Consider the following 13,064-nt stretch of genomic DNA (forward strand, 5'->3'; position numbering starts at 1 on the left):
CATAATATCCAAAAGGTGAAAATAACCCAAATGTCCATCAATGTTCATCAGGTAAATGAATAAACAAATTGTGGTATATCCACATGTAATGGAATATTATTCAGCCATAAAAAAGAAATGAAATTCTGACACCTGGTACAACATGGGTGAACCTTGGGGACATGCTAAGTGAAATAAGCCAGGCCAAAAAGGACAAATAGTATATGATTCCTTAAATATGAGGAATCCATATATACTTATATGAGGTACCTGAAGTAGTCAAATTCACAGAGACAGAAAGTCGAATGGTGGTTGCCATGGGCTTGGGGGAGGGTGAACGAAAAATGACTGCTGAATGGGTACAGTGTTTCCTTTTGGGGTGATGAAAATATTTTGGAACTAGATAGAGGTGGTGATTGCACAAGAATGTGAATGTAGTAAATGTCATTGAATTGTTCACTCTAAAATGATTGACTTCATGTTACGTGAATTTTACCTCAATAAAAAAGAAAAGAGCAGATAGAGAAAGGAGGAGGATAATATTACGACTCAGGCAACAGAGTGTGAAGGAGAAGAGACCACATCTAGAGGGAGCGCTCACACTCATGAATCCGCTGACTGGAATGGAGAGTGCCTGATACGCACTGCCAACTGGTTCTGAAATACCCCAACCAAAATGAAGAACGTGAGATTGCATAATGATAATTTATCTGAAATTCTGTAAATATGTTCACAAAGACGTACAGTACAGTAAGAATTAATTACATGCTGAGTCAGTATCCACCATATTTAAAAGACACTTGGGTTAACGCAGTGACAACAGGAGAAAGTGGACAAAGCTGTGATGTGAGGAGCCAAGATTTTAGAGGACAAACCTCTCCCTCACAGACCCCTGGATGGGGAAGTGAAAGGATACATGGCTGCGGCAGGCTGGAAGGGTCTTAGTTTCTGCTCGCCTGGGGCTGGACAGTGTTTAAAATCTGTCTACCCCAGGGGCCGGCCCTGTGGCCGAGTGGTTAAGTTCGCACGCTCTGCTTCTGCGGCCCAGGGTTTCAGATCCTGGACCCGGACATGGCACCACTCATCAGGCCATGCTGAGGCGGTGTCCCACATGCCACAGCTAGAAGGACCCACAACTAAAAATATATACAACTATGTACTGGGGGACTTTGGGGAGAAAAAGGAAAAATAAAATCTTAAAAGAAAAAATCTGTCTATTCTTTCTTCTCTTGAGAAATCACGTTTGCTTTCACTCACACAAAGCTGGCACCCAGACAGTGATCCAGCATGATGTGTATGACCTAACATATTATCCTTTCCAGAAGTTTCCAGAAAAATGTATTTTCAATTAGAACCATGAAGAGAACATGAAGCTTTAAAAAAAAAAAGCTTTTTTTATTCTTATCACAAAAAACAAAGAAACTCCCATTCACTATAAAAACTTTAGAAAAGATACATGGGCAAAAAGAATGGCCTGGAGAAAGCCACTGCTATAATTCTGGTCACCTCTTACCAGCCTGAGCAGGCAGCACTTAATGATGAGGACGGACTCATTAATGATGGCATTCTGAGCCTCTTCAGAAAACTTCCTGGTGAGAAATTGCAATAACTGTGAGGCCCCTATGAAGCCCGCTAGTAAGGACGGTCCTAAACCCAAGTGCAGCTTTCCGTGAGGCGGAAGCAAAGTTCCTGTACTTGAAATGTGTGTCCAGAGAACCTGGTGATGAGAGAGTCACAGAAGAGTAGAGAGAACAACCAGGATAAACACCTGCTGCTCTCTTCCTTATAAATGTTCACTTTAAAAGAGAATTACTAAGTCACAGGGAAGAGGAAGAGTCTTATCAAATAATTCTGCAGGCCAGTTCTTGGTGTAAGGTGGATGGAGAAAAGCAAAAGAAGGGAGGCTTCTGACACAGTTGAGCGTTTGGCTGAGAAAAGTGATAGAAATTGGCTGGAGCCCTCACTTCTCCTGTCGTCCCCCTGGAGTGGACTCAGCCTCCAGAGCCACACACTCACCCATCCAGACTTCCCCAAACTGCCCAGCACCGAGCCTCTTCACCAACTTAATGGACTCCCGAGGGATCTCCCAGGCATCTTTATCCCACGGCTTCTGTGGTTTGGGGCTGATGCACGCCTTCTCCAGTCTCCTGCACAGGCCGTCTGACTGCTCTAATTTGAAAGAGAAAATCAAGGTTAAGAAAGGTCACACTTTGCATTTTACTGGTATCTGTAGAGAAGTTTTCACTATTAGTCTTATAATTTCCAATGTGTCAAAGTCTATGAACCTAAAATGCTCATGGGACATCTTTTGGATCGTGACTTTTGAAATTCTTAAATGAAAGCTAATTTAAGACACACACAATTTGACTCATTAGTACTGCTAATCTATAAAACAAAGACAACAAACCAAATAGATAAACAAAGGCTGACAGGTTGTCACACTTCATAAAATGTAATTTCAGATTACTGAGCCCATGTAAGTGCCTCAGGGCCCAACAGGGGGGGCTTGGCCATGTCACCAGGGGGCCCCTGGCCCCAGAACAGGGCCAGAGCGCCACCAGCTCTCAACATGCATGCCAGACGAACAAGTGAACGGGGATGACAGAGGGAGGGAGAGAAGATTCCACAAAATCTGGTGTACCTTGCTCTCTCCATATTTTGAGGCCTAAGCAAATTGTATAATATGTATTCCTTAGAGTAGGTTGTAAAAATAAGCAGTAACAACAGCTGCCCACTACAACCAACTTCAGTTCATTCACAGCAGGAATGAATATAAAGGCTGGTCACAGCATAGCATAACACGGTTTGAGAATGTCATTAGAGAATGGGACCAGTGACTTGCCACTTCTAAATATTTTGTTGTTATTTCTGTCTTCTTTTACCAAGAGTACATGTTACTTTTACAAACATATACACACATATACACAAAGAAACAGATCTGCAAATCTGCATTCCTATTCCAAATATTTAAAGATGTGTTGTAAAAATACGCATTACACAAAAATAATATTCATTTTCCTCTTTGTGATGCTGGAACATTAACTTTCAAATAGTGCGGACCAGGTGGGAAGGACTGAGATAATTATTCAAAGATCAAATCTGACTTTGAAGGTATTTTTAATAAAAGATTAATTTAGAATCAATTACAGAATATGATCCTCTAACTTTATCCAAAAGAAATAGGATGCCTAAGAATTTTAATGTAAAAAAGTGTTTGACACCATATATTTATCATAATAAACATATTTTGTCTTGTCCAACTTTCAGTTTTGACTTACTTTGGTAATGCTTAATCATGTCACTGATACAAGGAAAAGTGATTCGTGGAGAGATGTAATAACCGCCATTGTCCAGACTCCTAATTTTGTAGTGCTTAATGACATCACCATGCACGGGGTCATAGTCTCTGACAGACAGAGAGAAACTTCCTGGAAGGGAAAAAGTACAGTAAAGATTACACTTATAGTCCATAAATAAGCTCTGCACTATACAACACTGTGGTACACATTTTGTGTAAAAATATGCAAAATATAAATTAACTATGTATACAGTGTATTATTTTAAAAGTCCTATAAAAAGTCTACTGAACAAATGAATCTAGCATTTGTTTGCTATGAAGCTTATCAACATGCCATTTTCCTTCTTCATGACAGTTTAAATTATTTCACTGAATTGAAGTTATCTTGATTTTCTTTCTCTTAAAATTTCAAGATTTACTCTAAATAATAATGTAAGAGGCTCAGCAAGCAGAAAGCATGGTAAGAAATGACCATAGCTATGTCTGCTTCCTATGTTACTTTTAGTAGCAAAACTAATCATTTCAGTTTATTTGTTATCAACCTATAAAACTTTCACTACTAGAACACAATATATCCCTTCTTCAAAAGATTCTAGCCCAGTTTCTAAGAATGATTTGCTGCTAATTAGTGTCTTTTAAGAGGGCTTCAGCCACTTCCTACCTTTTAATGTCTCACTTTCTCTGATGAGAAAAGCTCCAGGGCTGTTCCCGGGCGCCAGCAGCTGCCTCTCTGCGTCTTTCCTGGTTATATCCTTGAAAAACCACCTGAGGAGACATCATAACATTTCATGGGTGTTATGCTCCAGGGAAGGAAACAGATAAAGAATAAACAAGAAATCCCACACAGTGCACAAAACCATCAAGATGACAACATGCGAGGACTCACTCTTCTGTTTCCAAGGTGTTGACTTTGGCGACGTAGTTGCTGGGGATGAAGCCTTCTCTCTTTGTGGAGAGCGACTTGGCTCTCCACCACTCTCCATGCCTGCAACAGAAGCACATCTCAAAAACTATTTGTGTCCAATGACTCAGGAACTACAGGAGCAACTGTCTTAAGATGTTTGATTTTTGGGGGGAAGTGGGGGCTGTGACGGAGGGTGGGGAAGATCCCTGGAACCCCAGAATCCAGTAGGAAAATTCACTCCCCTTGCTGAAACAAAAACACATTTAGAGACTGCAGCAAAGGAAAACAGCCTCACAACTGAAGTGTGGGTCACTGTGCTCAGCACTACACAAAAAAGAGTTGGTGACAATGGTTCCTATGGTGCAGAAGCAAAACGTTTGTAACTCCCCCAGGATAGCTAAGAAATGCGTTAGGATTCCTACAGAAATGGGAATCCAGGAATAATGATCCATAGTTTCTGTGTTATAAACTCCTTTGTTAAAACATCTGGTTTCCATGGAAAAAGGAAACAGAAAACCATAAGATAATTCCAAGTAGGTAGGCCTCATCACTGTGCTCTTGCCCTCAGTGAGGAGCCAGGAGGAGGCTGGGGTCAGTGAAGGAAGCAGGACTGGATGGGGTCCTATGAACCTCAACTATGCTCCCCTTCAAATTCCCAAGCACAGATGGGACCCCTGTCTGTAGGACGTGAAGGACGACCTTCTTACTACATGCCTATAAAGTAGTCCCCCCTTATCTGAGGGGGGTACCATCTAAGACTTCAGTGGATGCCTGATACGGAGGAGAGTACTGAACTCTATATATAGTGTGATTTTTCCCATACATACATACTTATAATAAAGTTTAATTTATAAATCAAGCACAGTAAGAGATTAACAATAGTTAATAATAAAAATAGAACAATTATAACAATATACTGTAGTAAAAATCATGTGAATGTGGTCTCTCTCTCTCTTATCTTACTCTACGGTACTCACCCTTCTTCCTGTGATGATGTGAAATGACACAATGCCTACGTGATGAGATGAAGTGAGGTGAATGACACAGGCATTCTGACACAGCACTAGGCTACTATTGACCTTCTGACAATATGTCAGGAGGAGGATCATCTGCTTCCAGACCGTGGTTGACAGCAGGTAACCAAAATCACAGAAAGTGAAACTGCAGATAAGGGGGGACTACTGTGCTATATTTATATATATGCATACACACACACGATCCTCACATCAACACCATGACAGGTATTGCCGTTCTCATTTTATAAGTGAAGAAACTAAGGTATAGAGTTGAAGTGACTTGTCAAGGTCACACAACTATCAAGTGACAGGGCCAGCCTTAGGCCCAAGTTCGTGGTCAACCAGTAAGTGACAACTGCTCCCAACCACTTAATGCCTTATACTTAATAAGGAGTCTCCTCCTCCTTCTAACCCTGGTCAGCAGGCCAGGGTGACAAAGTATGCAAAATTAGTAGGAAAAGCAAGCAAGAATTAAGAGACTTGGAGTTCCTTATTCTCGGTACTGTCCTGAGCCCCAAGGCCACAGGTCTGTGAGTCAGCATGGAGGCGTCAGGAAATGAGGATGTCCCAATGTCTTCACAGAAGCATCTTCACAGAAGTGTCTTCGCAGAAGTGCCACAACTGCTGAGCAAGGGCTTTTCCAAGATGACTATTGCTTCAGCACAGGGTCCTTATAAATCACACCAAGTTGGGCCCATACACCAACTCTGAATTTTAAGTAATATAACTAAATAAAGATGGCATTTAAAAAGAATATGTCAATTCCACACAGACCTCAGCTTCTTTAGGCAGCACAGATGGATAAAGAAACTGGTGTCTATCTTCAAAGGAAACCACCTAGAGAGTGCTCACAGCCAAACTTAAGAGGAAAACCCCTTTGGCCCTACTCCTCTCACTCCCAAAGCCCTCCTGGCAGCAAGGAGGCTGGGGGGACCTCACGCCCACCACAAGAGGGGTATCTGGCAATCACTGTGCTGCTGGAAGCAAAAGGAGGGGGACAGCATGCAGGACTCGGTGCCTGAGCACAGGAACAGCAGGCACCGTGCACTTGGCGCACTCACTCTTCCAGCACTTTCATCTTCTCTCCTTTCTTGAAAGACAGGTCGTCTGGGTGGATGCCATCATAGGGGTACAAGGCTACCACAATGTCTCCTTGCTCCTCTGGATCTAAAAATGAAGAATACAAGCAAAGACCTTTACGAACCCATCAGCAGAAACCTTTTAACAAATGCTCATCAGGCCCAAAAGGATGAGATGACGGGCTGAAGAGCGGGGCAACTGGAAATAATGAAGTGTGTTTCCTCCCTAGTGGGGCCCAGGGCCTAACATGGTCTACACAAAGTAACATGCTGTACACACCAAGTACAGTATTTGTTATCTCAAATCGTACAGACCTACAGCTATAATTAATTCCAACTCTATATTTAAGAAATGATACACCCACGTGCATAGCAGCATTATTAACAGTCGCCAAAAGATGGAAACAACCCAACGTCTGGTGACAAATGGATGGATAAATAAAATGTGGTATATACATACAATAGAATATTATTCAGCTTTAGAAAGGAAGGAAATTCTGACACATGCTACGCCATGGATGAACCTTAAAGACATCATGCTAAGTGAAATAAGTCAGACATAAAAAGACAAATATTGTATGATTCCACTTAATGAGGTTCCTAGAGTAGTCAAACTCACAGAGACAGAAAGGAGGATGGTGGTGCCAGGGGCTGGGGAGGATGGAGGTAAGTTGGTGTTTAATGAGTATAGACTTCCAGTGAGATGATGAAAAAGTTCTGGAGATGGATTGTGGTGATGGTTGCACAATAATGTGAATGTGCTTAATGCCACTGAACTGTACATTTAAAAATGGTTAAAATGGTAAATTTTATGTTACAAGTATCTTCCCACAATAATAAAATAAATAAAAACACCCAGGACAACTACTTTATGGAGTCTCTAACAGTGAAGAAACTACCATGTTGCGATGAAAACATACCTTTAGTTTGAAACCTCTGTCCTGGTAAAAGCTGAGATTCTGAAACCTAGGAGAGAATATTTGTTAGAAAAAATTTTTATGTTTAGCTTTTCTTACATTCATGTTGTAGGTGACATATTTTTCTAACAGTAGCAAATGAGGTTCAGATTTACTAATTTATCAAGCCAGAAATGAGAGGCATACAGAGAAACCATCTTGTAAACTAGTCTTGACCTACACAGCTCAGTGAAACGGCTCTGCTTTCTAAAAGGGTCATTTGCCTGCAGTCGCAAGAAAAGAACAGGGCCCGAGGCAGGGGCTGCGAGAGGCTTACCCAATCATCATTCTCCCTCTGATTTGGTAACAGAACCCTAATATTATTTAGGTTGGCAACTTGCCCAGCTAAATGACAATGCTTCCAAATTCTCTAGCATTCTACGCAGATGGCAGCAGGGAGTGTATCTTTTACCAAAACAGTTGTGTGGGCCTTGGGGCCGGCTCTCCTTTCCCTTGCCCTCTTCTTTCTGCCTAGAAACAGGTGAAGGCTGGAGGCTCAGCAGCCATGGAAACTAGACACCAGGGACAGCAGAGCAAAAGATGCAAGTGGTCTGGGGCCCTCGTGGCTTTGTGAAATTGCCACCCTGGCCCAGGACTGATGATCTCCACATTTCCCAGACTTGCTTAAAAAACTGTGGTTGGGACTCTGTTACTAGCAGCTGGAACAACTCCTACCCAATCCGGGCTTTCTGTGGCTGACCCTGATCCCATCATGGGGACAGATGCCATCCCGTGTTCTTTTAGTTGGGAGGTGAATTATCAGGAAGGGTCTGGTGGCACAAAAGGCCACCTCAATGACCTTTTAGATCAAATTCCCTTTTCTCTCAGTGACGAAGGGGAGGACGTACAAGGCCTCTTGGGCCCCTTTTAAGGAATGTCCTGTCAGAGGCCTATACCCACAAATCTAGCAACTTTTCTCTTTGATTACAGTGACTTAATGGAGTGGGACTAAAATAGTTTGTACTGAACTTTAAATTTCTGATGAAAGTCAGCCTACAAAACCCCTAATTGCAAGGTTGGGGCTGGGAAGATTACTATATTTTCTGGCATTGGAAACTCATGGGTCCATATTATCCTTCAATAGTTATTTCAAGAAGTTTTATACTGATTTTTAAAATCATTTAGATTTGCATAATTAGGATGTATGATCAATTTTAAATGATTTAGAGGAAATAATTAGAAGATGAGAAACTAATTAAATCATTCTAAAAGCACCAAGCTGATTTTCAAATATCAGAGTCCTTAATTTATAAATGTTTTAATACACTTTTTATAAGACCAAAACACACATGTGCAGTTCATCTACCATTTTTCTTTGTAATGTCTTTTCCTTAGAGGGTTGTTGAGTTTGCACCCATTCAGCCTCATTGTCTCATCACATCTCTGGAATCAATCCAGGGCGCGCATTTTGGCACATCTGGCCGGAGCTGAGAGCGTTATCTATAGCCACAGGATAAAACCAAACCAACTGGCTCACGAAACAAGGGCATCGGTGTCCACAGAAGGCACAGACTAAAATACTTTATGGTATACATGAGGGAATTGAACGATTTCTAACATGTTGACTACTTCTGCTTTCTAACTTAATTTTTAGCCTCTTTTACTCTAAATAAGAGGAAAAATGGTGTGTAAGTTTATACTATTTCCCTTTGCTTTTCTGAATAAAGGACATCTTCGTTAATCATTCAAAAACAAAAGAAAACTTAGGTTTTAAAGCAAGTAAAATCTGGTATATGTGATACCAGCAAAAGTCGGAATCTTTTTATGGGATCTTTGAAGTCTATAACAACAAAACTATTTGTGTCTCCAATTCCTTACATCATTTTATTTTCCATTAATCATATTTATATAATATAATTTTATACCTATATCTATTTATATAATGTTTTTAATTATTATATGTATTTAGTATCACTAAATTATTAAAGCTATTAATAACATATATTTTGAGTTTCTATATATAAAATTACAATGTTAATTTATCTATCTAGAAACATCATGTATGATAATTAACAGCATGCTGTATTCACTCTTCATCTCCACTTCTTTTTAAGAAGGCCAATGGTGATTTATAAATTTCAACAATGATACATAATACTGACATATGTCATACCTGCAGGATAATGGGGTCCGTGGGGGAGGGGCCTGGCAGAAGGGCTTGGTAACATAACACAGTTAGAGAAGGCCAAGGCATTTGAAAACATGTCAAACTAGAGAAACTCTGAAAATTCTTAATAAAGGCATTTGGGCTAACCCGAAATAAGTTGTTTCCAGCTTAAATGCAGAGGAATTCCATAAAAACCAGGCTATGGGAAGATATATATATATGGTATAAGATAGTGAGAGAGTAGATGGAAAGGATATAAGATCTGAAATAAAGTGCACTTAATGTTGTAATTATCCAAAGTCTGCTTCTCTTTTCCACGAAATGCGGTAAGAGTTCTTCCTTTGCCAAGCATTTCCGAAATGCATTGAACAGCACATAATTCACATAAAATTTCTGGTACAGATATTTGTCCAAGGTTGGGGGCAGTTTTTTAGCTATGTTTTTTCTTAATCTTTTAATTTTCTAGAATAAGTCATGACAACTTCAGTATCTGTACTATTTGGAATTAATTAAAGAGTGATAAGATTGGATAAAGTACGATATGCCAAAGGACATTTTAGCTATTACTTATTTTAGCTTCTGACTTGACTCCAGCATTTCCTTCTGCTTCCAGACCACTGCACTAATCTCACGACCTGTCCTATGTCACCCGAGCTCGGAGAGACAGATAGATCCTCATATAAAGAGTGGGTCTTCACTCCAGTAATATGAAAGATGATTTTCTCCACACACAAGAAGGTGACCAAAGGCCGCTATACTGTACAATAAGTGGCCTGGTTATCCCTAAAATTTACGAGATCTTTAAAGGATTAAGTTACAAATCATACCAAAAATTATTTGAGGCCCAAGTAATTGATGTGACTTTTTGCATGCACATGTTACAGATTTGGTGTTTAAATCACGCAGCCATGCTTTGATCCTGCTGTGGGAATTCTCCCCTGAGACTATCTACTTACGGGCCTTTGCTGTTTATTGGACGTTGGATCTCTCACATAAATAGTTCGGTCAGTATTACGTACTGGTTGAGTCTTCAAATCTATTCCATCGTCATTCAGATTGTCTTTCCTTTTTGATTTTATACATCCCATATTTCCTGTTGGAATATAAGAGCAATGACATTGTTTTACTATTCGAGAACTGGCTTCAAGTCATCAAAATTCCTCCAATTAACGAAGAGTAAAAAGAATATACTTTATTCTTTATCATAGATAGTTTAACACACTCAAATGTGGATACTGTTCACAAACCAGTTTGCTTCATCATTCATTTGTGCATTCATTCACTCAAAAACTATTTATTGAACATCAATTTTATGTCAGCAAGACATAATTCCTGCTCTAAAGATGCTCATCTTCTTGTGGCAAAGATGTGTCGATTAATATTACAGTACAATGTGACCAATCAATGACAGAGGATGCAGTGGATCTAGGAAAGGACATCTAACTCAGGCAAGAAGAAAAGGAAGCGGTCAGGGCAAGCGTCCTGAAGGAAATGCTCTGGTGAGTCAAAACGGGAGGGATGCCAGGCAGGTGGTAAAGTCAGTAAAGGGCTTCCAGGAAGAAGGAACTTCACATAGGTTCGAAGTACTGGCCCTCAGATAATATGGCCCCTTCAGGCAACTAGTTCAATCTCACCCCTGAGGGAACTAGTTCAAGCTGATCCCTTCAGGAAACTAGTTCTACAACGTGAAAGCCTTGAGTCAAGGAGCCGGTAGGGAAGGCCAGGAGTAGGGCTGGAGAGAGAGGCACACCTCTGGTGCAACGCTGAGGAGTTTTCTTACCCTGAAGACGAATGACACAATGTGCAAGGCAAAGCGAAGGGGCTGGAGGCATCAAAGGCAAGCATGACTGGGAGTTAGAATGCACAGAACAAAGCTCCAACTGAATGTGGCTTTCACCAAGACTGGAAATAAAAGAGGAGCCAGGAATGGAAGAAAAGATGCTTGTAGGAACATCCAAATGATCAAATCCAGCAGGCTTCCTAGTAAGATATGTGAGTGTGGAAACCAGGAGAGATGGCAGAGCTAGAGGCACAAATGATGGTATCACAAGTCACCATTGTACGTAAGACTTTGGAGGAAGAACCGTGGACAGAAGCGGGCTTGTGCTTGACCAGTGCAGAACGACATAACCATGCTTCTAAAGGCGAAACTCTGATTCATTTATTCAGTTAATACTAGGATGTGTAGAGCACCACACAAAGCACTCTGGGGCTAAAAAGATGATTTTAAAAATTGAAATCGGTAATGAATCTTGCCTTACAGTATAGCCTCATGGTCAAATCTACACATTAAAAACAAAGCAAAATCTGTTAGGCTCTCCATTAGAAGGCCCTGTAGGGCAGTGGTTCCCACACCTCAAGCAACACCAGAATCATCCAGACTCAACAGACAGATTCCCTGGACACATTCCAGGAAATTCTCTTGGGGCCCAGTGTGGGCAGGGTGCTCCCATATGATTTGTGTCATTCTGAAGCACCGCCCTTTGGGGACCACTGCCTGGAACCTTAGAGGAAGGAAAGATGATTTAGAGTTTGGGGAAGGGGGGGTGGGGGGGAAATCAGGGAATACTGCTGGGGAGGATTTGTTGTAAGACTTCTCAAGAACTCCTCTCTGAACTGTCACCCACAGGCATTGTTGCCACAGCTCATCTCTGTTTTGTTCTGCAGGCTTCCAGTTGGTCTGCAAACTTCCACTTGTTTATCATTTCATGAGTTGACATCTGAAGCCTCTAAAGGACAGTCACACCTCTTTCTGAAACTAGCGAGCTGTAGTTCCCAAAATAAAGGGGAAGCAAGTACTTCTTTGATTCAAAACAGCACATTTTTTTCATATGCTAAAGTTTCTGACATGGAGATGGGTTTTAAAGACTTGTAAACAAGGGAGATGGGTTTAGAGTTGATCTGTAAACAAACAGACAAGTTCTTTTTTCACCAGTCCCCCCCATCCCACCCCCCACGCCCCCACACACTCCCACTCTCTAAAAAAAGCTGTGTTTAACTGGTAAGCCATTAAAATGGTGCTGTGTAACTGAGGGAACTTGGTACTGGAAAAGGCCTCCCAGCACGACCCATAAGCACACACCAAGCTCTGGGGGAGGAGCCCTGCGCGGGCCGCCCGCCCCCGCACCCCCCACGCTCTGATGCTGGGCTACTGGGACACAGGAACCCCCATGCCGGGGACTCCCAAACCGGCTGGGGCTGCCCCCCGGCCCTCACGGCTTGCTCCTGCTCTCACTTTTCACTTCTCTCTTCTTCCTCTCTCCAGCTCTCTCTCTCCCCATCTCCAGCTCTCTGTCTCTCCAGCTCTCTCTTCTCCCTCTCTCCACCTCTTTCTCTCACTCTCTATCCAGCTCTCTCTTTTTTTCTAGATCTCTACACAAATGTGACCTCCCCAGACAGGTCTTCGCCAACCACCCTATTGAAAAGAGCAGCCCTCTGCCCACTCCTCTCACTCTACCCTCTTATTTTTCTTCTTAGGACTGACACTGCATTAAACGCTGGTTCATTCATGGTCAGCTCCCCAACAGAATGGAAGCAGATGGGGCAGGCTCCCAGCCTGCTTCTCCAGTGCAGTTTTCCCAGCACTGAAAACAGTGCCTGCATGGGGCAGAGCAGGGGCTCCAAGAACATTTACTGAAAGAATGAATGGGTGGAGCGGCCCCGGCTGTGGCACTCAGCGCTTCCTACATCCTCACCCCCACCCCTCTTGCTAAAGGTGAGCAGGG

At 41.9% G+C, this 13,064-nt stretch overlaps 1 protein-coding gene across 2 annotated transcripts in view; it reads right to left on the minus strand.

Moving 5' to 3' along the window:
• LYN (LYN proto-oncogene, Src family tyrosine kinase) overlaps window positions 1-13,064 on the minus strand; it is a 113,502-nt gene that overhangs the window by 49,252 nt on the left and 51,186 nt on the right. The window contains exons 2-8 of one of the 2 annotated variants that reach the window (XM_044744194.2): window positions 10,296-10,432; window positions 7,197-7,242; window positions 6,259-6,364; window positions 4,164-4,262; window positions 3,939-4,042; window positions 3,258-3,407; window positions 1,996-2,148 (exon numbers count right to left, since the gene is read on the minus strand). In XM_044744194.2, the coding sequence (XP_044600129.1) occupies window positions 1,996-2,148; window positions 3,258-3,407; window positions 3,939-4,042; window positions 4,164-4,262; window positions 6,259-6,364; window positions 7,197-7,242; window positions 10,296-10,427 (790 nt within the window). In that variant the 5' untranslated portion in view covers window positions 10,428-10,432. The remainder of the gene's footprint in view (window positions 1-1,995; window positions 2,149-3,257; window positions 3,408-3,938; window positions 4,043-4,163; window positions 4,263-6,258; window positions 6,365-7,196; window positions 7,243-10,295; window positions 10,433-13,064) is intronic. The other variant, XM_044744195.2, reaches the window with a different exon arrangement.

The sequence above is a fragment of the Equus asinus genome, chromosome 12 (genome assembly GCF_041296235.1).
Source record: "Equus asinus isolate D_3611 breed Donkey chromosome 12, EquAss-T2T_v2, whole genome shotgun sequence".
Classification (NCBI taxonomy): domain Eukaryota; kingdom Metazoa; phylum Chordata; class Mammalia; order Perissodactyla; family Equidae; genus Equus; species Equus asinus.